The sequence below is a fragment of the Macrotis lagotis genome, chromosome 5 (genome assembly GCF_037893015.1).
Source record: "Macrotis lagotis isolate mMagLag1 chromosome 5, bilby.v1.9.chrom.fasta, whole genome shotgun sequence".
Classification (NCBI taxonomy): Eukaryota; Metazoa; Chordata; class Mammalia; order Peramelemorphia; family Peramelidae; genus Macrotis; species Macrotis lagotis.
This window is the reverse complement of record NC_133662.1, coordinates 143877674-143905582: the sequence shown is the minus strand read 5'-3', so window position 1 is coordinate 143905582 and position 27909 is coordinate 143877674. Positions and strand designations below refer to the sequence as shown.

General features: G+C 34.1%; 2 protein-coding genes across 4 annotated transcripts in view; one reads left to right on the top strand and one right to left on the bottom strand.

Moving 5' to 3' along the window:
• The window catches only part of TBPL1 (TATA-box binding protein like 1), a 50664-nt gene extending 26939 nt beyond the window's left edge, over window positions 1-23725 (top strand). For all 3 annotated transcript variants that reach the window (XM_074187629.1, XM_074187627.1, XM_074187628.1), the window contains 6 exons: window positions 17298-17487; window positions 18234-18316; window positions 18727-18790; window positions 20392-20495; window positions 20600-20694; window positions 23179-23725. In XM_074187629.1, coding sequence (XP_074043730.1) covers window positions 17353-17487; window positions 18234-18316; window positions 18727-18790; window positions 20392-20495; window positions 20600-20694; window positions 23179-23258 — 561 coding nt within the window. In that variant the 5' untranslated portion in view covers window positions 17298-17352 and the 3' untranslated portion in view covers window positions 23259-23725. The remainder of the gene's footprint in view (window positions 1-17297; window positions 17488-18233; window positions 18317-18726; window positions 18791-20391; window positions 20496-20599; window positions 20695-23178) is intronic.
• SLC2A12 (solute carrier family 2 member 12) overlaps window positions 23350-27909 on the bottom strand; it is a 71028-nt gene continuing 66468 nt past the window's right edge. Inside the window, exon 5 of the mRNA XM_074187626.1 lies at window positions 23350-27448. Within this exon, the coding sequence (XP_074043727.1) occupies window positions 27295-27448 (154 nt within the window). The 3' untranslated portion in view covers window positions 23350-27294. The remainder of the gene's footprint in view (window positions 27449-27909) is intronic.

Here is a 27909-nt window from a genome sequence, read left to right as displayed (position 1 = left end):
AAGATAAAAGTTAATAAAGTGGAGGAGCTAGAAGAGAAGATTGAGGCCATCAGACTGTTAAGGAAGAGTTCCAGGAGCTTCCTAGCATTGTGCCACCATCATGGCTCCACCCAGGAAGTCTCCCTCCGCCTCCCCATCAGACAGTTAGAACTGTACAGAAGAGACTTGATGAATCAGTCAGGTTTTTACTGGCATCTAATTGGACTTTGGAAATGAAGGGAGAGTCAAAATTTACTACAGGGTTTTTACTGGAGAACCTGTGAGAATAGAAATCGAGAAACCCATGAAAAAAGGATAGACTACGTAGTTCCTGGGGCCCATTCTAAAGATGCTTTATTAAGTATTAGTTCCAGGGACAGGTTTTAGAAATGGTGATTTTGACCTGCAAGTGAGAGATGCAATTGGAAATAGAATACTCAACTGCCGGGATCCCAGGATCTTTATCTTGGCCCACTCTACATTTGAAATAAAACCCTAATTTTTTTTCCAAGAGTGATTTTGGTGAGGAAGACCATGTAGGGAAGGAGAAGACAAGTTGAGGGATGGAGAATAGGAGGCAAAATGGTTATAAATGATAATCTGACATTGAAGGAGAGAGCTTCAAACATGATTTAGTAATATACTCCAAATAAGTAGAGAAGGAAGAGGACCAGGCAAATGCCATTAGAATTGATGATTTAAGGGGGCATTGGTGACCTTCAAAAATAGAGGAAATCTAGCAAAGGCAGAAAATAGTTTTCACAAAGTTGAAAGTGGGGGCAGCTAGGTGGCACAGTGGATAGAGCACTGGCCTTGGAGTCAGGAGTACCTGAGTTCAAATCTGGCCTCAGACACTTAATAATTACCTAGCTGTGTGGCCTTGGGCAAGCCGCTTAACCCCATTGCCTTGAAAAAATCTTAACAAAAACAAATTGAGAGTGAATGGCAAAGAATTAGAGATACTGAATCTAAACTATTTATGTTGGAGCCATCCTGGAATAAATGACAAGTCTAAAACTAAAGATTTGAGAAAATGGCAGCTTACCTACCTGTTTAAAACTTTTCTAGGTATCTCAGTTGGTCCTCAGTTTGTACAATGTTTCATTAATTCTTTCCCTCCTGTCAGAGACTAATGGTTTTATACTTAGAATCACTCTTGAGTAACTAAAAAGAGATTTTCCCAGGGTATAATGAAATGTCCTCATATGTAGGTATGGTGATACTACTAGCAAATCCTTTGGGAACAAAGTTTCTTTATTCAGTTAAAAACAAAATCTTCAGGAGGCAGAATTATATTTGCAGCTGCAGTAACTTGTATATATTTGTCAGCCAACTTAAAGGAAAACAGGGCCAATCCTAGGCAAAATCATGGAGTCTTCAAAGTTTGTCCTAATTTCTGTTTGCTTTGTCCCCCTTTGGTAGCAACACCTCCATTATCCATTTGTCTTTTGCTCTCCTTTCTCATTTGCTTAGCAAAACATGTCATTTATGCTTGTGGATTGAATGATAGCAGAAGTCTTTCACACTAAAGTGTTAAACTTTTTATCTGTAATTAAATGGGAAAAGTGGGAAGGGGGAATAAAAAGGTGTAGAGGTGAAGGAGACCTTAAAAGAAATTTTAGCCTTTGTTTGCAGGTGGTAAGACAGCAAACCTAAACCTGATCCTGCCTTTTTGAGGTTTCTAGGTAGAGGAATTGGGGATGGTCATACTACAGATTGTTGGGAACCAGGTCAAAAGAAAGAGCCCTTTTTTCTCAGACTTTTTTCCTTTGTTCTCTGGCTTTTTCTGGGACCTGGAGTACTTCTGTTTTCAAGAAACCTGGTAGATCTATTCAGCCCAACTATTTCCTCATAAATCAGTCTCCTCCCCTACATAATCTCAGTGGTAACTTAATGTCCAGTATCCCCTTCTTTTGTCCCAAAACTCTGAGAGATACATTTGTATACATATATATTTAAACAAAGATTGACAAAGTTATCTATATACATTTGACAGTGTTATAGTTGAAATTAAATGGTTTTTTTCTTATCTTGAAATTCCAGTCAAAAAATATCCTTTACTGCAACTCATATTCTTTCATAACCTTCCTGTGCTTTTGCCATGCTTAATAGACTTGCAGCAGTGGGGCTGCTCTTTTAGTTGTTGTTGTTTTTTTTTTTTTTGCAATCTTAATGCCATCCTTAAAATGAGTAAAATTAGTAACTTTCTCTTTAGTTTGCTGGAGATGAGTGGTATGCTGGAAAATAGGAAAGTTAAAAACCACTCTTGGTTTTCTGTGGCTGTAGATTAGTCTTTTAGCACATACCTCCCAGGGTTGTTATGATAATATTAGAAAACCTTAGCATTCAATAAATGATAGAAATTATTATTACATCGGTTCTTTTCAGTTGTAAATTATAACTAATCCTCATTTCACCATTTGGATGAAGCAGTTTTATGTTCTTCAGAAAATTGTGATGTAGAAATACTAGGAAATAGTAATATTTAATGTAAGCATTTTAGCAAACTGTCCTAATTTTTTTAAATAGTAGAAACTATTGGGGGAAAACAAAACTTAAGTTTCAGATTAGTCATCTTCTAGAATGAGATATCTGTTCTAACATTAACTTCATTCAATGAAATTCATTTTTAAGACTTAATTTTCCTTAGAGTCTCAAATCTAAGTTAACTTGGCTACAGAGAATCCTAAATGGTACAGAATCTGACACAATTAACATTATTTCCAGACTACTTTGACATTTATTATTTGACTCAAAAATTTTGCCAAATCATGGAAACAGTGGTTCCACTTTGAGGCTGCTATGAATATCTTAAGTTATAAGTTGAGAATATATGGAAGTTTAATACAAGAAAATTACTTGAATGGGTGTATAAATCTATAATACAGGAAGAATTGATTTGTGGTTACAAATAGGTAACTTGAAATCTATATGACATCTGAATCTTTTTAGAAGGAAGTAGAGCTTACTTTTGAGAGTGGTGTGTAGTGTATTTTGTCTGTAACAGTGCAGTGTAATATATAGCTTCAGGATATAATTTTTTTTTTTGCAAGGCAAATGGGGTTAAGTGGCTTGCCCAAGGCCACACAGCTAGGTAATTATTAAGCGTCTGAGACCGGATTTGAACCCAAGTACTCCTGACTCCAGGGCTGGTGCTTTATCCACTATGCCACCTAGCCACCCCAGGACATAATTTTCTAGTGAATGATTGTCATCAGTGATATTCTTTCATGATAAGATCCATGTGATGAAATGATTGAATGTGTAACAATTTTTAATTTATTTCTGTAGAAGGATTTACAGTGGAATGTTGTCAGAACAGTGCCTTGGAATCAGTACCTGCTGTACTTTAAAAACTGTTTTATTGTGACATTTGTTTTGGAATGATTGTCTAAAATATCAGAAGATTGTTGTAATTTATAATCTCTGTCATACTTGTCATATGCATAACATTTCTGCCATGTGCTGTACAAACTTTTATTAAAGAATGTTTAGAGGAGAAATAAGTATAAATAAAAACATGAATAAAAAGCACAACTTTATACTTTAAAAAATTTCAACACTGCCTTTGTGGAGGTTTTAATTCCTCTTAGAGTAAGTTTTTGAGAGGGACCATATCTTAGTCATCTTAGGTGGTCTTTCTAGCATTTGCATAATACCTTGCACTGTGACATTCAATGTTGATTGAATATTTTTTGGGGTCATTTGTTTAAAGTGTGACTTGAATTTCTGGAAAGACTGCTTAGACTTTGTATGCAATGGCACAGGATCATAGATTTAGAATTAGAAAGGACTTCAGTAGTCAACAATAAGGAGAAATTTAGATATAGACTTAAATATTTCATTAAAAGGGAGGTCATGAGGCAACTAGGTGATGCATGGATAGAGCATGGGCCCTGAAGTCAGAAGGACCTGAGTTCAAATGTGGCATCAGACGCTTAATAATTGCCTAGCAGTGTGACTTTGGGCAAGTCACTTAACCCCATTGCCTTAAATAAATAAAAATTAAAAAAAATAAAAGGGAGGTCATGAAAGGGGACCTTTTTATAACTTGTGATTTTATTACCTATATAATAAAATGTAAAGGGCATGGTTCTATTTTATAGCAGACCATTGTGTTCAGTCAAGATTAACAGGTTTTTTTGTTTTCTTTTAACATTTTGTTCAGAAGAATGAAATGAAGGCCAAGTGTCCAGCTTTATCCTCTCACTACACTTTGGAATTCTGAAAATAATGCTACTTTTTCTCATTAACATAATTGTAAACATTTAAAATTTTATTGATACCAGCCCCTTCATTCCAAGAAAGAGATTGAAATGAAACTTGTAAATTGATAAAATGGCAAGATTAGATACCGGCTCATCTTGTGCCTAAATCATTGTCCTTTAGCTGACTTTAAAGTTTCATTTCTTGGAAACTGATTCCATCATTCACAACCATACATTTTCATTGTAAAAGCATTAATTTTATAAAAGTGATTTTTTTGTAGGGAGAACCAGTTCTTCCCTGCTGTTTGATTCTGGGTTCATAATTTTTTAGTCAACAGTCAATAAACTTGGTGTCTGATCAGGATAAATGTGCTAATGGTATACCTCTATGTAGTACCTAATTAACAGTGTCATAATTTGAAAAAAAAAATTTGAAAACCAATTTTCTCATGTGTGTATAGTTAGACTAAGCCTTGAGTAAATATGGATCTTATTTAGGAAGTTTTTATAGTATTTCAAGACTTAATACAGCAATATAAAGCTATATATCTAAAAGAGCAGTTGGTAGACATTACATTTATAAAGAATGTTTTGATTTGGACCCTGGCAAACACCTTTGTCAAATGTATATCCTTGTTTTATGTGTCATTTGATTATATTCATCTGGTGCTCACTGAACAAAATTATCTCTGTTGTTATTCTTCCTCTGTCTTTTTTTTTTTTTTTCCGGGGAAGAAATTGGGGTTAAATGACTTGCCTAGGATCACACAGCTAGTGATCATCAAGTGTCTAAGGTCAGATTTGAACTCCGGTTCTCTTAATTCCCAGGTCAGTACTCTATCCACTCTACCACCTAGCTGCCCCTGTTATTATATCTTTCCAGGAATTTGGTGTGATAGGAAATATCTTTATTGGTCAAGAGACATAGGTTACTTTTCTCTATCCAACCAAATGCTTTTTTTATAGTCAACAAGCAAGCATAGGAGGACTAAGGTGAACTTTTAGGCACATACAAATCTGTCATGCCACCAGAGAAAAATAGACTCATGTTTCTTGTGATAGGCCTACTGCAAATTGGTCTGGCAATGAAGAACATTATTATAGTGAAAGAACTGACCCATAGAAAACATTATAAAATAGATGGTGTATCAAGGACAGTTTTGATGTAGCATCTGTGGGAAATGTTGTCATACTAAAATTGGATTGTTTTTCTCTTGAAAGAGCCAGCTATTAGATTTGCTATTTGAAAGCTTTGTTTTCCTCATTTTGTTTTCATTTAATGATAATTAGTTATACATAAAAATGATCAAAATTCTTTCCTTAGTAAGATTGTCTCTTAAAATTGGGAATTGCTTTTTTCTTGTATAAGGTTTCATGATGAGAAAGCTTGAATTCTCCTTTTTTATTGATATATTGATTGATATTCTAATTGATATTACTTATTGATATATATATATTATTGATATATCTGTTTTTACTTGAAACAGATCTGCCCAAGTTTTGGTTCATCAAATTTATCTTTGAACTTCCTCAGGACAAGGAACAGATGAATGTATATTTCCAGTAGTTGTGTTTTAGTTGGTGAATAGGTGGGTCACAGAAATTTTTTTTTAACATTCATTCTGAAATACATCTGAAATATCACTCCACTTTAAGGTGTTGAGTAGTACTTGTGTTCTTTTATTGTCTTACACAGGCATCTGGTTATCACTCATTGGCAGATGGTTCGAGTAGAGAGAGGGAAAGATGTTCATTTCTTAGAAAAGAGAGGCCAACAAAGACTAGTGTGGCAATCTATAATAGTTTTTGAAGTAATATTTCCCAATAGAGTTATCATACATTTATAAAGATAAAAAAATCTTTTAAGAAAATAAGCCTTTTCCTAACTTTTTGCTCTTTATTCCTAAACTATAATAAATGACCATTTTCTGCTTAAAGAAAAAAAGTATTATTGCTCAGTGCTTATATATTAAACCATTTACTTATAACCATTGATATTCTAAATATTACTGTTAGAGATAATTCAAGTATATAATGTTGGACCAAGAATGACTGAATGAAATTCTGAGATCATTTATCTATGTTGAATGTTGCCCATAACAGTAAATTTGAAAAGTAGAATTCTTCATATTATTTTTTATAAAGTCTTATGCCTTGATTGTGTGCATAGTCAAAAAATAAACAGTATAAGTTGAGGATTATATGCCTATCTAATGAATTTTCTAGTTGCTCTTTTGTATTGATTATTAGTAACAAATAATCCTTTGATCTGAAACTATATACATACGTGTGTGTGTGTGTGTGTGTGTGTGTGTGTGTGTATAGTTTATCTGGTTAAAGATGAAGTTTCTGCCATGCTGTGGTCTCTTTTTCTTTTTTTATTCTAAGAAACTCTAACCTTAGGCTTCTTTGAGGTAAATCAAAGCATTGAATTTTATCAAGTGATAGAATTTGAATCTGTCCATAGACATTAGTTATGTATCTTCCATCACTGTAACCTAATCTCAGATCTGAGCCATAGTTTGCTCATATATAAAATGGAATTAATGACACTTTAATCCCTGCTTCACCAGACCATTGTAGAAAAAAAAATGAGAAAACTATGTGATTTGTCTTGTATTTATTATGTAAATGTTAGCTATTATTATGGAAATTATGGGAAAAGGCAAATAAACTCAGACACCATCCTTGTTTTTCCTTTGGAAAATGAATATAGTCTTAGTAAGTTGAAAATGATCAATTTCAATAATTTAAATTTACTGTTATGGTTTCAGTGAGTTTCTTTAGAGAAGTGAATATCAAGATACATTTTTGTATAGTTATATTCTCAATAGTCAGCACAGATTCTGAATCAGAGAAGCATTAAGACATTATACCGCTAAATGAAGAGAGAAAAAATAGTTTCACTAAAAAAAGTAGTAGTACTAAATTGGGGAAGCGTGGACCTGTGCTTTCATTGATGTAAAGAATTCTCTCTCTCTCTCTCTCTCTCTCTCTCTCTCTCTCTCTCTCTCTCTCTCTCTCTCTCTCTCATATACTGTATAATGCTTAGTGAAAATTGGGGGGGGTGAGACACCTTAGGGACAGAAGACACAAATGTACAAATGTCACAAAATTGGTAAATGTCAGAGGCAACTTTAACCAAGTCTTTCTGACTGTTCTCTCTCTAAAAGGTCTTAATGCTTCTAATAGTAATATTAAAATAGTGGAATATCATAGTCAGAATATACTTCATGAAATCATCTAACTTTAGCCCTTTAATGGTTAAGACATGAGAAAACTAATGTCCAGAAAAGTTACAATTTGTCCATCCAAAATCATATTGATAGTCAATGATAGAACTAACTCTTATCTGTTAGGTCTCTTAAGTTCCCAGGTCATTATTCATAAATCCAATTATGTATGTATGTGTGTGCGCATACATACATTCACACACACACACACACAGACCCACATTTTCACCTAAAATTCTTTAAGTTTTCTTAGACCATGGCCCTTCTCTTCTTATGTTTCATTTTTCTTAAACTTATTCATCATTCAGTCATCCCTCCTTATAAAGTACTACTTGCTGTTGCTTGTCCCTCAACTCGTTTCCTCTATCTTTCTTCTCTTTAAAGCTAAACTTGAAAAAGCATTTGTGCTTACTCACTGTGCCACTTCCTCACCTCCCACTCACTTGTCAGCCCTTTATTATCTGACTTCCAGACTTCAGCACCTAACTTAAAATGTTCTTGCCAAGGTTACCAGTGATTTCTAAAGCATTTGACATTGTCAGTTTTGATATTTCCCTTCACTGGGAAGTCCTCTTACTCTCTGGGTTTTCATATTTCTTCCTCCTGATTCTCCTTTGGTCTTTACTCACCTTTATGGTGTTTCTCTGAGTCAGTTATTTTCCATGGATTCATATCTCTTTGTAAACAGAATGTGTGTATTTCATTTTTGAATATATTATGTTTGTATATCTCTGTCCAGCACTAAGCTATCTCCTAATCTCAAGTCCTTGCTTCACTAACTGCCCACTGAACAGCTCTATTTGGAAGTCCTATGGGTATCTCAAACTCATTATGTCCAAAATGGAACTCATTATCTTTTGCCTTAAACACATTCATCTTCTTAACTTGCCTATTTCTGTCAAAGGCACCACTGTCCTTCCAATCATTCAGGTATGCAACTTCAGTTATCCTGAAGATTATTCATGTTCTTTTAATTTCCCCAGAATCAGGCACTAAATCTTAATTCTACCTCCATAACTTCTCTCGTGTTTGTCCAATTTTCTCTTCTCATTAACCATCTCCTTGACTATTATGTAGCCTCAGTAATTGGTCCATCTGCTTTTAGTCTCTCACCTCAACAAATTGATAGTCACAAAATTGCAATAAATTTAAACATGCCACACTCTTGCTCAGGAAGCTTCTCTGGCTTCTGAACATCTTAAGAATAAATATAAATGTTCTTTTTTTTAAAACCATTTGTCCTCTATATAATCTTACCTCCTGTTTTGTATTTTCCTGTTAATCGACACACTACTTTCTGGACTAGCTAAATGGGTCTACTTAGTGTGTATCCCATGTATATCTTCTTCCTTTTTGACTTTGCATATTCTGTCTACTATCCCTCTCATTACTTGGAAATAATTGCTCACTCATTATTTAACTGGAATACCCAGCAATTTTAAAAGCTCAGTTCTCAGATGCCACCTTTTATATGAGGTTACTAATCCTTCCATTTCTTAATTTACTTTCTCCCAACCCCTCCCCCCACTATTTCTTTCTCTTCACTTTGTGTATACTTAATTTTATACATGTAGTATTCTTCCCACTAGGAAGAAGGGAAGAGATTATTTAGTTTTTAACTTTGTATATCCCATGCCTAATTAATTCCTTGTAAACAATCACTTAATAATTGCCTATTAAACTGAATCTAATATTTGAAGATGAGATAGAAGATGGCTATATGTTTGTCCCTACAGTACACTTTTTACACCAGCTTTATGGTAGCAGTTTTTGTTAGTTCTACCTATCTTTTCTGTTTTGAAACTTTGCTCGCTCTCTCTCTCTCTCTCCATATCTACACACACACACACACACACACACACACACTCTGTAGCCTAAAATTCTTTTGAGAAAGTCATCCCAAAAGGAATGGGGAAAGTTTCAAAAAAAAAAAGAAATTATGAGAATGTAAAAATAAACAATTCTGATGGTGAATAAATGGAGTTTATTAAAGAAAAACATTGTAGATGCACAGCAAACTTACTGACCAACTTAGATTTTGAAAATGTAAAAGATAGGGAAGCAAAGATAAGGTTAGGTATTGAAGATAAATATGAACATGTAGCAGTCCTATAAAAAAAATGTATCAGGAATCCTAAAGCTCAAAATAAGTTTAGGTTAGCAAGGAATGCTAAGGACAACAGAAAAGGCTAAGCTTTTAAAGCAGTTAATAAAAAAAGAGAACAGGACTACTTCTTGGAGTGTAAGGGATGAAAACAGACACAGAGAAGATAGCTATTCAGCTCTTGGTTTGCGTCTGTGTTTTTCTGACAGAGGGATAATTTTGAGGCTACAAAGGATAGACTAAAAACGGCTAATGGGGAATTGAAACTTGGAATGAATAGGGAGATAGACTCCTACCCAGGCTTAGATGAGTTCATCCCACAGTACTGAAAGAACTGGCAGATGTGGTTGTTGAACCATTGTCAGTTATCTTTGAAAGAATGTAGAAACTGAGAGAGGTATTTATTAGAGGCTTAGAAAATAGCAAATATTTTTGCATATTTAAAAACCAAGAAGAGTATCTGTAAGCTATTGGGACAGTAAGTTTGACTTCAAGTCCTCGTAGAACATATTCTCCTTTAGATTAGGGGTTATTTTACGTTCGTATTTGTATCCCCAAAACCTAATTACATATTAACGCCTAACACATACATTCAAAGCGCTTATTGATTGATCATTCAGTCAGTATACATTAACAACTTACTCTGTGTCGGGCACTGTGTTGGGCACTGTGTTGAGCACTAGAGATATAAATATTAAAAAAAAATCTTTGGGGACTGCTAGGTGGTGCAGTGGATAAAGCACTGGCCCTGGAGTCAGGAACACCTGGGTTCAAATCCGGTCTCAGACACTTAATAATTACCTACCTGTGTGGTCTTGGGCAAGCCACTTAACCCCATTTGCCTTGCAAAACCCTACAAAAACAAACAAAAAAAACCTTTTCCCTCATTGAGTTTATATTTATTAGGAGAAGTCAACACACAAAAAGAACTTGAAAGGGGGTACCTGGTTTAGGAGCATGGTCAAGATCAGAAGAGAGTAACCTACAGTCTAGTAGGAGATGAAGATATAGCTGGTCTCGACCACCTCCTTAAATGGTAGCTTTGGGAAGAACTTCATTATAGAACCCTTCATTCATAGGGTACTAATGATATGTGAATATGAAGACTGAAGATAATGAAATTTCTATTGATAAGGTTGTTTTGTTTGTATTTTTTGAAGGGAATGGGGAGGAAATGATGAAGCTTAAGGAGGTCAGTGATAATTATTATATCAGTGATTAGTGACTAAGTTAATGTTCTTTAGTGTTAGTGTTATTTAGAATGGCAATATTGAGATTCACTGATGGACATAATTATCTTCCAAATCATCAAAAGTATCTCAAAGTAATCCTTTAAATAATGTTCCTTTAAATCTTGACTATTGTTTCCTGTGACAGTAATAGGCTTGTTCAACTCCTCCTTCCCCCCCTCACCCTCAGTCTTCCTTAAAACTGCCAAGAAAAAATCATGCCCCCCCCCCCCATACCCTTTCAAAAACCTTTGGTAGTTTTCATGTCCTGTAAGAAGATGAAATAAAAAATAGTAACCTAGTATAGTTAACTTAGCCATAATTAGCTTCCCCTACCTTGACAGCACTAGAGGGCTAAATTATTTTTATTTTATCCTTTCGATTTGAAAATATTTCTGCCTGATGCATATTCATTTTTTCTGACAGTCTTTAGTGGCAGTATCCTAAGATATTGGGTGATGAAGTAAAAGTCCATGAGTTCATATTTTGAGTGTTGCTGAAAAGTTCACACTGATGAAAAATAATTGATAATTTTGTTATAAATAAGAATGCAACCCAGGAAGCAGCTGTTTTCAGTCTTTGATTAAAAGTTTTTGTACAAGAGTAACCATATTATGGTACCCTATGAGTTATGATGCTGTATTCTGTACTTTAATTCCAGGGACTTATCACAAAGGAATTGGGCTTATTTGAGGGATTATCTGTGATGAGATGTCAAAACACTCCATTTGGTACTATAGCAGTAGTTCCAAAGCAATTTTTTAATTATCCTCATCACCAGCGTGAAATAGTATTTATTGAATATATGTAGGTAAAAATACTGTATCAGAAACTGAAACAAGTCCATTCAGTTTCAAAGCATTAAACAGTCTAAACTGTAACTGGAAGCCAAAATTAAGCCAAATATCAGAATATATATATTTTGAGCTCTAGGTCATGAAGTCAGGAAGGCCGGAGTTCAAATCCACCTTATCTATCTTGTCTAATTTTAACTCTCCTCTTCCTTTTTGCATGCCTTCTTCCCAGTCAGCCCAATCTAGTCCCTTCATTTTCTTGCCTCCATGCATTCAGGATAATTGTCTTTCTTGCCAGAAAATTGTATTCTCTAACCTTTTGTGACTACTGAAATCTTTTGCTTTCATCGAAGTTCCATGTTAGTGCTCCCTTCTCCATGTGAAAAGTCTTTATCTTCATCTTAAGTCCATCTGTCAGAAGGTTCAGTAGAATGTTTTTATCATCATTTCTCTGGAATTTTGGTTGGTCATGAGTTAAGAGTTCTCAAGGCTTTTGAAGTTGCTTGTCTCTACAGTGTAATGGTATAAATTGTTCTTCTAGCCCTACTCCCTTCATTCTGTACTAATTCATGTAAGTCTTAGCAGGTTTTTAGTAAGCATCCTTTTTACCATTTCATATCACACAATAGCCTTTACTTTCATCTACCATAGTTTGTGCAGCCATTTGGTATTATAAAATAGTAGATGGGTTCTACTACACACACACACACACACACACACACACACAATAATAATAATAATAATAAAAATAAAAATAGTAGATAAGAGTGCTGGGCTTGAAGTCAGAAAGGCCTAAGTTCATAAATGACCTTAGACACTTGGTAGCCATGTGACTCTGGGCAAGTCACATTCCTCAAATACAAAGTGGGATTAATAATACCACCTGCCTCCAAAAAGTTTTGTAAAGATCAAATGAGATAATATTTGTAAAGCACTTTGCAAACCTATCCATTTGTTTTTGTTGTTTTTCTCCCTACATATTGGTCCAGTTCCTCCTTTTTTATCTCTTTGGAGGGATAGACCACTCACTGGTTCAAAGGATATGCACAGTTTAGTGTTATTTGGAACCTCATTCCAAATTGGTTTCCAGAATGATTGGACCAGTTTATTAATGCACCATCAGTGCATTAATATAATTATTTTCCTTATAAGTCCTTGAGCATTTTTCATTTTTTCCCTTTTGATCAACTTTTGAATGTATAATAAAACCTCAAAGAGTTGCTTTAATTTGTATTTCTCTGTTAGTATTTATGAAGGATTTTTCCAGATGGTTATCGATAGTTTATATTTCTTACTTTGAAAATTGCCTGTTCAGGGAGCGGCTAGGTGGTGTAGTGGATAGAGCACCGGCCCTGGAGTCAGGAGTACCTGGGTTCAAATCTGGCCTCAGACATTTAATAATTGCCTAGCTGTGTGGCCTTGGGCAAGTCACTTAACCTTATTGCCTAGCAAAAACCTAAAAAAAAAAGAAAATTGCTTTTTTCATGTTCTTTGGCCAATACAAACTGCCAGTAACAGGCAGAGAAGGGCAAGACTCTTGTTGGAGGTGGCAGCACCAGACCACCATCAATTCTTCTTCCACCTCAGCACTCATAGGCATCATTCAGGAAATAACTCCTGTGGAGGAGGGGCCAGCTATCCCCTCCAGCTGACACTGGATGGTGCGGGATACCCTGAGGGAGAGACGAGGCAGCAAATGCCAAGCAGCTTAACTACTGCTACCACTTTGATCACCATCTTCTCTGAGATCTTGATGAAAAATAACTCAGGACCCTGAATCCAAGAGATTTGGGAGTGACAATGGCCCTTGGACCACCAGATCTGCTTCCAGCCCAGCCCCTGCAGCCATAATTGAAGGGGAGGGATCATTGTGGAGAAGAGTTCCTCCTCATCACTGGTAACAATGTTTGACCATCTGCCACCAAGAGATAGCTAGGCATAAGGGAGTGGCAACATCCTGAGATTTCTATTCCTATTTCCAGCTCAGCCTTTGAAGCAGTTATCTTCAAAAACAACTCCTATGGAGAAGGGGCCAGTCATTCTGCCAACTTTCAGTCCATTGCCCCCTCTCTCCCCTAGGCAGAGAAACCAGACTACCAAAACTACAAGGGACCTGCAGCATATGTGATGTACAAGTCACACTACTACTACTACTACTACTACTACTACTACTACTACTACTACTACTACTACTACTACTACTACTACTACTACTACTACATTAACTTCCAAATCCCCTTGATCCCCAGTGGACATAACTCAGGACCCTGAATCCCAAGAACCTTTGGAATAACAATGCTTTCAACGTACAGCCATCATCCTGACAAGCAACCCCCATGGTGATGCATCTGTTCCTGCAGGTGTTATAGCTAAAGATAAGGAAAGAAAATTCTTATCTCTGTTAAATAGTTCAACATCAGAAATAATTATTTTTATCACCGGAAATGAACCCCAAGGATCATGGGACCCTTCCACCTGATTTGCACCTGAAACCTTCCATATTTTGCTGCCCCCATGAAAATGTGAGCTCCTTGAGAGGTGGCACCAGGAATGGTTTTACTATTCTCTTTGGATCCCTAACACTTAGCAGAGTACTTTGGACATTCGGCTGTTAATCTTGCTTATATAGTTTGGAAATGAAACCTTTATTAGAGGAACTCACTGCATATGTTGTTCCCCCTCAGTTACCTGCTTTCCTTTTAATTTTTAGCTGCATTGGCCTTGTTCAAAAGCTTTAATTTTATATATCCAAAATTAGTGTTTTGTCTTCTATGATCTTCTCTACTCTGTTTAGTCATGAATTTTTCCTCTATCCATAGATATGAAGCTATTTTTTTCCTTGCTCTTAATTTGTTTATGATGTTACCCATTATGTTTCAAGGCATGTACCCATTTGGAGCTTATCTTGGCAAACATTGTAAGATGTTGACCTTTACCTCATTTCCATCAGGCTGCTTTCCCAGATTGTTTTCTCAGAAATTTGTGTCATAGTGAGTTCTTATCCCAGTAGCTGGAATCTTTGGATTTAATCAAACACTAGGCAACTGTGCTCATTTGCTTCTTCTGTATATTGTGTACCTACCTTATTCTACCTCTACCTACCTTTTTTTTTTTTAAATTTAAGGCAGTGGGGTTAAGTGACTTGCCCAAAGTCACACAGCTAGGTGATTATTAAGTGTCTGAGGCCGGATTTGAACTCAGGTCCTCCTGATGCCTGCCTACCTATTTCTCAACCAGCAACAAATCATTTTGTAGTGTAGTTTGAAATCTGATGCTTCTGGGCCTTCTGCCTTCTTTTTTTTTTTCATTTTTCCCTTGAATTACCTCATCTAGTTCTTTCAGATGAATTTTGTTTTCTTTTGTTTTTTCATCTGTCTTGATAAAGTAATCCTTTGGTAATTTGATGGTAGGACACTGAATAAGTAAATTTAGATAGTATTGTTTTATTATGTGATTGCATCATTGTGGGAAAAGTCTAGTGTGTGAACTGTAAACTCCCCAAAGTAGATTAATAATACGTTTGTATTTTAAAATATTAAAGGGGGGGCAGTGAAGGTGGCACAGTGGATAGAGCACCAGCCCTGGAGTCAGGAGTACCTGAGTTCAAATGTGGCCTCAGACACTTAATAATCGCCTAGTTGTGTGACCTTGGGCAAGTCACTTAACCCCATTGCCTTAAATAAATAAAAAAAAATTTAAATAGCTAAAATATTAAGGGAGTTGCCGAGGGCTATTGAGCAGTTAAATGACTTTTCTCTGGTTACACAGCCAGTATGTCTGAAAAAGTAAGAAAGAATTCAAGGATGGATCTTCCTTGTCCTCTTTCTTGTTATAACATTTTTGTGAGCCTCTTCTGCACTTTACAGCAATTTTGTGAATCCATTCACCCCTTTTTTGTTTCGCTTTTCCCATATCAATGCTCAAAGGTCAGATGACCTCTAGCTATCTAAGTATGCCTACATGACCACCTTTTTTCCATTCTTCCATCTTTCTTGCTATTTCTTTCACTCCACCAACCTAGACATCCTCTTAAAGAGGAGTCTTTTTAAACATAGGAAAGCCTGGAATTAGAGAAAGACGTTTATAACCCACTCTAATTCATTTTGAGATTTTGTTGAAATATATGCTCTATTAGCCAAATCTTCTATAGTCCACAGAATCTTTTGATGAACCTTGGAACAGTGTTTAATAAATGTTTCCTGAATTTGATTTTGAAATTCAAACTGACAAAAATAAAGATAATATATTGATTTGGAGAACATTGGTTCCCAAGTTCTACTTCAAACTTAAGATTACCTAGAATCTCAGAGATTCCCCCCCCCAAAAGAAAAAATCAGAGGCAGATGAGTAATATACATCCTGAACATATGTGGAATACAGCCTGATCTATAATTTTTCTCTTTGTAACTCAAACCTAAGGTACTGCTATTAATAAGTCCATAGTTGCTACTCTCACTGAATGGAACTGTCTGTTATGAAGATAATTTCTTTTCAATTGATCGTAATTTGTGAAGAGAAGAAAATGCATTCTCTAGTTTTTTTGATTTGTTTATGCAGAAATCTTGGGTGCCAGATTCAATAGCAACTATCTATATGGAATTTGTTGAGCTCTAACCAAACTTTTATAAGAACATTTGATAAAATTCAGAGAAAATAAGCCCAGTAGCATAGCGATTTGCCTCAGGTGTACTTGAAGACCTGACTAAATTTCTAATAAGATTTTAGCTGAAAGAAAAATATAAAAATAAAAGGAAGACTTTACATCTGTTTTTCTGTACTAACATCATCAGTGCTACTGAATTCTTGCAATGCATTTTATTTTGCTTATGGTTATATTTAAATAGAAACTTAATTGTTAATCTTTTTTCCATGATTAGGTAAAAAGCATTAACTATTAATATACTTTATTTTTCATAATTGTTATAAAATTTTTAGTAAATCTTAATTTTATTTGAATACAAGATGAGCTAAGAAAGTTTGATGCATTTTCTACCTGGCACTTAATTTTTTTTTTTAAAGGGGCATCATTCTGTATAGAAAGTTTGGAAACAATTCCTCTAAGGAGTTTCTTCTCAATTTCAGCTAACTCCATAAGAGATACAGAAAAATGAAGGACTCAATTATTTTCTTTTTAAAAAAATTACATTAATTTTGTTCAGTTAATAAGCATGTATTTTTGTATTTGTCCCCATAACAAATACGTTTGTACGTGCGTGTGTGTGTGTGTGTGTGTGTGTGTGTGTGTGTGTGTGTGTTCCATATAAAAAAACTCATAACAAGTAGATAGTGAGACAAAACAAGTTCCTACATTGGTCACTTGCAAAAAACTGTCTCATTCAGTATCTGTCAGGCAATGAGTAGCATATTTCATTTTCAGTTCTTCATTATCCACGTCTTTTGTAAAAATTATTGCAATGTTGCTGATATTTATTTACTTTTTCAATAAAAACATAAATGTTTATTTCTTTGGAGGAAAGTCAAATGTGCCAAGCTTATCTGTTAGTTCTGATCCCCCCCTTTGTCTTTCATAAAAAAAATGAAAAAGTGAAACATAATTATCAAACCACAAAACATTCTTCAAAAAACTATATACAATATTGTAGTTTAAAGTAAATTTACATAATGGGGGAAGGAAGTATAGTCTTACTTACTTTTCATTTTCCAAGATTATTTTCAAAGAAGAAAAGAAATATTGTCTTCTAATAAATGAGCTACATAAGACTACATTTTTGCTTTGTTCTCTCTTTCAGGATGTGAGAGCTTCATGGTGCACTGGTGGGGAAGCTGAGTTTGTAAACTACCCCAATGGATGCAGATAGTGATGTTGCATTGGACATTTTAATTACAAACGTAGTCTGTGTTTTTAGAACCAGATGCCATTTGAACTTAAGGAAGATTGCTTTAGAGGGAGCAAATGTAATTTACAAGCGTGATGTTGGAGTAAGTAAAATTTAAAATGTGAATCACCTAATTTAAATTAAAAAAATTTTGAGAGTTGAGTTGAGACATATACTATTTACAGTCTTGTCAGATAATTCATTGACCTCACAATTTGTTCTGTCAAATTTTACTTGTCTCTAAGAGAGTACTTCATAATTATTTTAAAAGTATTTTTGAATAAGCAATTCTAATTTTCAATGTGTTATGTTTGTAAACCCCTAAGTTATTTGGAAAATTTGATTTCTGTTGAAATCTGTTGAAAGTTTGCTTAGATAACAATTCACATTTAAATCTCGGACTTTGTCAAAAAATTTAAAGTAAAGTGGGGGAAAGGAATTGATAATTTGCATATAAGTTTTGGAATAAATCTATGACACTTTTAGTGAAATTCTTAGGGAAATTTCATCAGATTATGACTGTCCTAGACAAATTAATTGGAATGAATTCATAGTACAAGATTTATAACACTAAAATAAATGAAATATAGATAATTTTTATAAAAATTTTTATTCAGGGTCATCTTCCTTTTGGCTTGAAATAGGGTATTTTCTTTTTTGTTGCCTGGTTTCATATTGACATTGATATAGTTTCTAAACATATTTAGAAAGACATGAATAGACACTTATTGTTTAAAGCTGCAATTTGTTACTCTCTACAGATATTAAAAGTGCTTTTTTCTATTTTCTTCTAACTTAAAAAATTACTTTTGGATATTAACATTTACTATCTTTAATTTTTTTTTGTAGAAAGTGTTAATGAAACTTAGAAAACCTAGAATTACTGCTACAATTTGGTCCTCAGGAAAAATTATTTGCACAGGAGCCACAAGGTAAGTGATGCCTAGATTTTTTCCCTAATAAAAAGAATAACTTAATAAATTTTTTTTTGTCCATACTTGTAATTTCATTAGCGTAAGGAATTCCATGGCTTGAGGAATCCTCCATTTACAAGGCGAATTGGCATGTGATTTATAACTTAGTCTTAGTTGTCTGGGACACTGAGTAGTTGTATGATTTGCCCCAAAGGTTATATAACCAGTATGTGTCTGGGCAGTATTTTAATGCCATTCTTTCATACTCCAAGACTGACATTCTGCCACTGTACTCTGCTGTCTTTCTGTATATTGGAATATCAAATATATTATAAAACATTGTCAGATAAGTGAAGAGAAGCTTCTTTAGTTTACAACTTAGTTCCTATATAACTAATTTTTTTGATTTCTGTCCTCTTAAACCTTAGTGAAGAAGAAGCTAAATTTGGTGCCAGGCGATTAGCCCGAAGTCTACAGAAACTTGGTTTTCAGGTAATTAAAAACTATAATGTGAAAATATTAGGGATATGCATTTTGAACTCAAGATCAGTTCATCAACTTGCCTCATTCCAGGTACCCTCCTTCCTGAGTGCTAGGAATACAAAAAAAAAAAAAAAAAAAAACCATGAAACAGCACATTCCCTCAAGTAGCATATAGAAGTAAATACAAAGGAGATTGCAAAATCAATGCAAGGTCATTTGTGGGGATAGAGGGGACAGCACTAGCAAATAGAGGTAAAGGGTGAGGTCATGTGATGGATGATGGAGGTTTCACAGCGGAAAGAGATCACTTCCTTTGTTTCAGATATCCTCAGTACTGGTTAGATACAGGATATCTAACATACATTTAATGCATGCCTGAGCAGTTGAATAGCAAGAAGGATGACTTGTCTGGACCAGAGAATGTAATTGAAATAAATAATCTTCAGAAAAATTCCCAATTTGTGGGGGGGGGGGGCGGGGTTGTGCTTGGAGATAAGTACGAGACATGGTAGTTTATTGAACTGTCCCTCAGTATGGTGGCAAAATAATTGGTGTGCATTTTGACGTTTCAACATGTTCTCCTCTAACAAAATTTTAAAAATTCATTCAGTATTTCTTAAGTCTAGCCTAGAGGAAAAGGTGAATTTATGGAGGAATAGTAGGAGTCCTTTATTTATACATTTTCTAGCCCCATTTTCACCAGTCATTTCTCTCTTTTTGGGGGATGAAAACCCTTGATGTGTTTTCCTTGATGAGTTAGAACCACTAATGCTTTTTCTAGAGTAGAGAAGATTTATTTTATCATTTGTCTCTTTTTTCCTTTAACTTCAGTTACCAAATAGCTATGGAACTAGGAGGCTGAACTTTCAGAAGAAAGGTGAACTAGCTCTTGCTCTCTCTTCTTGAGCCCTTGTGTTCCTGGACTAAAATACTGAAATTTTTATGAGTTTCTTTATTCTTAAATAAAATAAGTATTTTTTTTTTCCCCAATGGGAAAACTAAGCCCTGGTCTTAATAACATTCGCTTAATATCACTAAATTATCTCACAGGTGGTATAGCAGGTAGAATTAGGATACATAAAGTGTCTTTTCATCCGAACTTGTGACATTTAATATTGATCACAGTGATGAGCATTTTATGTAAAAGACATTTGTTTATACCTAGTGTAGGTTCATTTAGTATACCAAAATGATTCCTTCTATTTAGCTTAGAGGACCACTTATGTTGTTTGGCCCAAGCTTTCAGGGTAATTTACAATAATGTCCCAGCTGTGATTTCATTTATATATCCTACTCATAGTTGTCATCCTAGTCCCATATTTTCCTAAGTTATATGACTGTGATTTAATCCATCCAGATGGTGTAATTATCTGGTCATCAGGAGAGCAGGACTTCTAGTCCAGATTCTCCATCGCCAGGGCCAACACTTTCACAGAGCATACTGCTATACTAAATCTTCACTGTTAACTTCTTTGTTCATGTGCTTGACAAACCAAGTTAAAAAAAAAACATTGATATTTCAGAGATTCTTGAAAAAATGCCATAGGATAACTAGATATTCTTGTTTTTTTTCAGAATAATTATTTGACTCTGTTTTTCTCTTCCTAAAGGTAATATTTACAGATTTTAAAGTCGTTAATGTTTTGGCAGTGTGTAACATGCCCTTTGAAATAAGATTGCCAGAATTCACAAAGAACAATAGGCCTCATGCCAGGTAAGTCTTAAAAGAATGAAACCAGCTTTTTATATTTGAAATCACTTGGTGGAAAGCTTTAAATTTGTGTATTATATTAATAACAGCATCTTTTTTTTTGACAGTTATGAACCCGAACTTCATCCTGCAGTATGTTATCGCATAAAAGCTCTACGAGCTACATTACAGATTTTTTCAACAGGAAGTATCACAGTAACAGGTACTAATATTTAGTTTCTTTAAATTATATCAAAAGTGACTAAATTTGATAGGATTTTTGCATATAAACATAGAGTAATCAATATCTCAAAACTTTTAATATTCAAGGTGGTGATTTTATATTAATTTGAATTGTTAGAAGAGCGGTACTCACAGTTTACAGGGCACCCCAGATTTTTTGAATGCAGTGGTAGAAATGTTACTTGAGGAAACAAGATATAATTGATAAACTTCCTGTAATAACTTACTATATCAGCTCTTATAAGTTTTAGTTAGGCAATTGAAGGCAATTTATGATTTTTAAAAGTGATATTTGATATTATAATAGCATTGTGTGTGTGTGTGTGTGTGTGTGTGTGTGTGTGTGTGTGTGTGTGTGTGTGTAAGCCAGGCGTAATAATGAGCAAAATTTTAATATATAAGCTTGCCTTAAGTATTTTCATTAGTTTTTCCCCCTTTTATGTTGCTTGTCTATAAGAACATCTTCTATATTTTATTTCTACTAATTTTTGCTAAGAAAGGTGACTGGTACTAACTTAATAAGGTTTAATGTATGATCTCCTCTTTCTGAGCCTAAATCTCCTTCCTCATGAGGATGAATTTGACTTCTTGCCTCTTCTGACCATGCCTACTTCCAGGACTCTTGAATTTGATATCATTTTCCCTACAACAAGTACATGGACTTCTAGATAGGTTTCTAATTGGTATCTTCTTTTACTTTACACTTATATCTTGAGATTAAAAAAATACATTTGATATTCTTCTTTATTTTTAGCCCAATTTAGTTTTTCTTTTGCCAGAAAAGATGTTTGACATTTGACATGTAGCTGCACCATTTTGTTGTCCTTAATTTGTCCTTGATATCTTGAATAAATTACTCAATTTCTTGGCACCTCAATTTCCTGATAGTAAAAAGGGGTTATATATAATATTTGAATTGCCCTTCAATTATGAAGAAAGGTTATTATGAAGAAAATGATTTATAAATACAAAGGTACTGCATATGAACTATTACTAGTCTTTCGGATAATTTCACATAATATACAGCTATAGAGTGCTGTGTGTGTGTGTGTGTGTGTGTGTGTGTGTGTTTGTGTATCTATGAAAATGTACTGAAACAACCAACTGAAAACTACCAGAGACAATTTGTCTAAGTACCAAGAAAAATTTCACTCAAGGATTCTTTTAAAAATCCACCTTTGGGGACTTGAGTTCAAATCCGGCCTCAGACACTTAATAATTACCTAGCTGTGTGATCTTGGGCAAATCATTTAACTCCATTGCCTTGCAAAAAAAAATAAAATAAAAAATAAAAATCTACCTTATTGAGTTAATTGATGGTTGGTAGGAAAAAAATAATTTTTTAAAAAACTTCCAATCTAAAAACAAGTGGATTTTTTAAAACTAGATTTTACTCATTCAAATTAATTTTTAAATTAACTTTGTGATAGAACTGTGGTAAGCAGGGTGGCTAGGTGGCGCAGTAGATAGAGCAGCACCGAACCTGGAGTCAGGAGTACCTGAGTTCAAATCCAGCCTCAGACACTTAATAATTACTTAGCTGTGTTGTGGCCTTGGGCAAGCCACTTAACCCCATTGCCTTGCAAAAATAAATATATTAATAAACAAACAAATAAATAAAATAGAATTGCAGTAAGCAAAGAAAGACAGTGAACTAATGCAGAGCATGAAATAGAGCCAAGAAAACAATATGCATTTTTGACTGTAACAGTGTAAAGAGAGGGAAAGAAATGATGCTTTGTCATTATAACCGCCAAAGTTGACCTTGGAAAAGAGATGAGAAAATGAGCTTCCCTCCCTTGTTTTGCAGAAGTGATAGTACTTAATGGTGTGAGTGTACAATTTATACCCCAAATCCCTTTTCTCTGAATTTGGGCAGGGTACACCCAGCGACTTGTAAAAAGACCAGTTTATCAGATGGCTATTAAAATAGATTTGTCATGGTGTGTGTGTGTGTGTGTGTGTGTGTGTGTACACACATGTATCTGGTGTCACAAATGCATTTTTCAGTTATGCAGAGTTTCTGAGGCACTTATAGATCATTGAACAGTTAGGAAAAAAGTTTTTTCCTATCGCATAGAAAGGATGCTCAGCAAAGATAATCCAGCATGTACCTGAGTTCCAAATGGAAATGCCTCTGGTCAGAAAAATTGGCAAGTCATATCAAATCTGAATAACTCTTAACTCCATGTGGTTAAACCTTTTTAATTCCTTGAGGTGACCAGAAAATTACATTCAGTTGGAAGCTATCAAGTGATGCATAATTGGAGTTCTAGTCTCTGGGTCAGTCCTGGGGACGGTTTTGTCATCTTTTAAGAAAATGAACCTAACTATTTATCATGTACCCATGAATATCATTTCATAGATACTGACTAGGAAAAATTTTCATCTTAATTAAATTGTGAAATACTATAATTACATTTGGTAGGTTGACTTTTCATAGCATTTTCCTTCTTTGTTTTAGGGCCAAATGTAAAGGCTGTTGCTACTGCTGTGGAACAGATTTACCCTTATGTGTTTGAAAGCAGAAAAGAAATTTTATAATTCACAACACAATTGGTTAGGTTCCCTAACTGAGCACCTTTTAAAACTGCTGCACATTGGACTCAAGGCAAAAGGAAAACTGGACCAACAGTAACTGAGGAAATAGACTCTTTTATTTGTTCATGGCCACAGTGTAAGCTCCAGTCCCTTTGGATTTTATTTTGAACAGTGCTGTAATGTAAAAAGTTTACAAGACGTGAAATTGCTGCTTTTACAAAAGGACATTCTATTTATTTTCGCAGTAATTCTCGTGTCATAAGCAGAGCTGTCACAGTGTGCACTACTTTTAAGACATATTTTGGTTGGGTTTTGATTTTTTTTTTGGTTGTTTTTCAGTTTGAACTAATATGTTTTATTTGTGAATAGTCTTTTACATTTTTGTATGCTGAACATGGGCACCAAAGAAGCTGTAAAGGTTATCTTTTTTCAATTGATGAATGTGTGCACAAATAAAAGTTTGGAAAAGATCTCTCTTCATACCTATTCTATTATTTTTCTTCCCCATTTTCTATTTTAACTGAAATTGTATTACTCAGAATTCATTTTTTTAAACTATGCAAACTTAGTCTTTTGCTGAAGTGTTTTTTGGCTTCCATTTGAAGTGTATTTTGTATATATGCCACATGTGTACAGTATGTTCTTAATGCTGTGTTACCAAATGTCAGTTTTTCTTGCAAATTAGAAATAAAAAATGTATATAAACTATAGGGAATAGGAGTAGAACTTTATAGATTAAACATAATGTCTTAACATTGCTAACTTAATATGATAAGAGTGTTAATTAAATACCTTTTGAAAGTAAAAAAATATTAGTTTAATAAAGAAACTCTTCTTACCCACAGATTGGATATGAAAAAAGCAGCTCTGTTGAGCTTCTGTTCTCTAGAAAAAACCTTGAGTTACAACTGATGGAAAGTGATGGAAGTTCTCAGTTTAGGCCTTTGATACATGCTCCTGTCAGTCTTGATAGATTGATAAAGTTGTATGGTCATGACAAGAAGTGCCCCAAGGCTATACTATGCCTTTACCATTATATACTTATAAGGAAGCTCACTTTGGGCTTGAAAGTCATTTTGTGAGACATGTCCTTTCTCTCTGATTTTGTCTTATTTAATGGAGCTAAAAAGAATAAGGGATTTAGTTCAGTAAGTGAAAATGATATAAAGTCGCTTTGTGATCCAGTGTCCTCTTTGACTAATTCCTGAGCGTTGGTAATTGTGCAGCAGGAATATCCTATAACTTGAATTTAACATAGCTAAGTATTTTTATCTTGAAAAAATAAAATTGCTGAGTTTCCACAAATCATTGGAAATGATAGAGAACGTAATACTACATCAAAATTTCAATGTATTAAAATATTGTGAAAAATTTAGAATTAAGTTATTTAAAAATGTGAGCTCCATTAAGTAATTTTCCTGTATATTATAGAATGCTAAATTAGGATATATTGTACAATTTTGTACAAATGTTATATGTTCTTTGTGCCCTCTTTTTTTCTTCTTTATCATTCTTCATCCTGAAAGACCTATAGGAAGTGAAAAGGCTGACTTCAAAATAAAATTTTTTCTTGTGGAGGTTTTTCTTGGGTAATAAGCCTGACTTTGAAAATGATTCTGAATTTGTAGGTTATTTTAATTGTCTTAATAATTTTTCTTCTATATTTAATTCATTTTAAAGTTCAATAGGTCATCTAATGTAAAGAATCAAAATGGATGAACAAAAAGTAAAGATTCTGTATTGTTAATTAGCTTGAGCGTATATATACTTGGTTTTAATGAGCTTCCAATCCTAAACTATTAATAAACAAGGGAGAAATAAGGAAAGAAATGAATATTGAACAATGACATTTTTCAACTACTTAAAAATTAAGAAAAGGAAAAAAATATATCCAAGGAGTAGACTCAAATCTCTTAAGATTTTCAGTGATGGTTAAACCAATATGCTTGTTATTTCTTGCTCAGATGGTGTATTTGGTTTTAAAATGGGGGGGGGGAATGAGGGAGGGAGGTATTGAAAGGACAGAGATTGTTTTTATATAATAATGAGTATAAGCAGATAGAGGCTATAAAATATCTGTCAATACATACATACATATATACATACATACATATCCTGGGGGAAGAGTTATAAAAATATAAAAAATATTCTCATCTACAACTCTCCCTATTTTTGTGAAATCAAGTTCTGATGTCAGTGAGAAAAATGGGTAAGCATTTAATTGGAAATTAGAATTATTAGTTTTTTGATACCTGGTATCACTAGCAATAACCAACAAGGTTTACAACGCATTGGCATTTGAAGGAATTGCCTGAGTTGCTTATTGAAAAAACAAAAACTAAACCTAACATACATACTTCCTATTTATAATGCACCTTGATTTTAAAACTTTGGTGTAGGACTCTACCCAAGATTGAAGTAAATTCAGGTGGCCATTCTTTAAAACTAGAAACTGCATGTGGAATATACTAGGTTTCTAACATGTAGCGTCTTTTTATCTCTTATGATCCATATTTCCCCTTGGCTTTTCTAAGGAAATCTCAGTAGTCATGCGAATTATTCCTTAAATTGTATTTTTTTATTTAAAGCATGTCTCCAGTATTTTAACTATTGTTGCTATCTTGCATTTTATCTTCCCCAATTTGATAGAAAGGCATATGAGAGAGAATAGGGATTTGTTATCAAATCATTCCAAATTGAACTAGATTTTTTTGTTGGTTTTTTCTTTAGGGCCACTGGTTTTTGGACTCTTAAAAAAAGCAAACTTGGAGCTTGAATTTTTTTCAAGTTGGATTGATTAATCATTCAAAGTTATACATACATCCTCTATCTCTTAATTATGGTTTATATGTTGGTATCATGAACTTTTGATGATTGTAGCATTTTATTTCTCTCACACTCTCCGTATTTTCCATGCAAATGCACTTGCACAAGTCTTTAAATTGAAGAATCTATGAAAATATAGCACAGAAAGCAAATCCTGGACTGGATGTATTACTCATATATATCTTCTTCACTTTCAATGGGCTTAAGTACAAGTGAAATGGGTATATCTAGTTGACCTAATCTTTGGGCATCCATAACTTTCACAATCTGTAGCAACCTGAAGGTTAACTATTGTAGTTACTATTGGTTATATGTAGCCTGAGGTAGGACATTCCTGAGGATTATGAAGCAGTTGCACATACTAGGCATTTCAGCTTTGAAAGCCTTGATAGGACAAAGTTTTGAAAGATTACTTTATTTAAGGCAATAAAATAAGAATAACTGATTAAATATCCAGCTTCTGGATTTCATGAATTTTTAAATAAAGTTCACTAAGGGTTACAACGAAATATGGTCCCATATTTCCAAATTCTTTTGGCATCTCACTTTGGTAACAAGGAAAAATGTTAAAAATTTTTATTATAAAACTCTACAGAATGATTCCTTTTTACATGGGCATTGAGATCTGGAATATAATTCATGGATGTTCAGAAAGCCCACTTGTAGGATACTTAAAGTTTTAAAATTACTACATGAATCTTGATAGCAGCTATTGCTGTTCTTAATTACAGGTCAGCAAGTACAACAAATTGAAAATATAGCCTTCAGAGAGCATTCTAACCCTTTCTAGATGATCTATACCCATATAATTTACTGCCTTCTCTTACAAAAAGAAAACTGATCCACTCTGCAAGCCAAGTATGCTATATATGTATGTATATTTACATATATATATATATATATAATGCATATGCATACATAACATACATATATATACACACCTATGCAGAAGGACTATTCTTAAATTGCTCAATTGGTTCAGTGAAAAGCAATAACCAACCACACTTTTTCAGTGGCCAGTAGTTTGGTGATGTCTGCCTCCTCTTTCCCTGGTTAGGCTTTAAGATTAAGAGCTAATTTTTAAACTAGTTGTAACCAGATTAGGAAGTATCTTAAAACTTTAGCTTCAGCCGCTGATGTTAAAAAAGATAAGTGTATATCATTACAAAGACCCTGCTAAGTGTCCTTACATATCATTGGTTTTTGCATGGCCTCAGTTCTCCTGAAAAGGCTGCTTTGATTGTCCTTTAGCACACAAACTTTTGCACTCTAAGAACTGCTCTTGGTGCTTTGTCTTTTGGAGCTCCGTTGGCTCGAGCTTCTCTCTCTGATGACTCATAAGAGAAATGTTGTGTTTCACATAGTTCCTGAAAAAAAAGAGAGTTACTAATGAAAACATCGTTCTTGCTTTATTCAGTGTTAAATATTAGACATTTTAAAAGTCACCCTGGGGTTTATAAAATTCTAGAGGTACACTGAGGTCACGTTATGCCACTACATTATACATTTTAGAACACAGATTTTTTTTTACTGTGTTCTGTGTCTAAGGCTTATTTAGTCATCAGAAGAATTGCAAAGATGTCAAGTTTTTCTTTAACACTGTACTTGGAATTCAAGTAAAACTTGACATAGAGTCCCTCCAAAATTAATCATCCACAAATTCTTGTATTTCTCGTTTTTATTGTAATACCCAAAAAATTAATTGCTTAAGGTGGGTGGGGGTTAGGGGAACAGGAATAAGTAACTAACCTTCCTTCCATACCTTCCATAGTGTTCCCCATCCTTAGTCTTTGAGATGTTTACCATTTGTATCATGTTGGTAAATTAT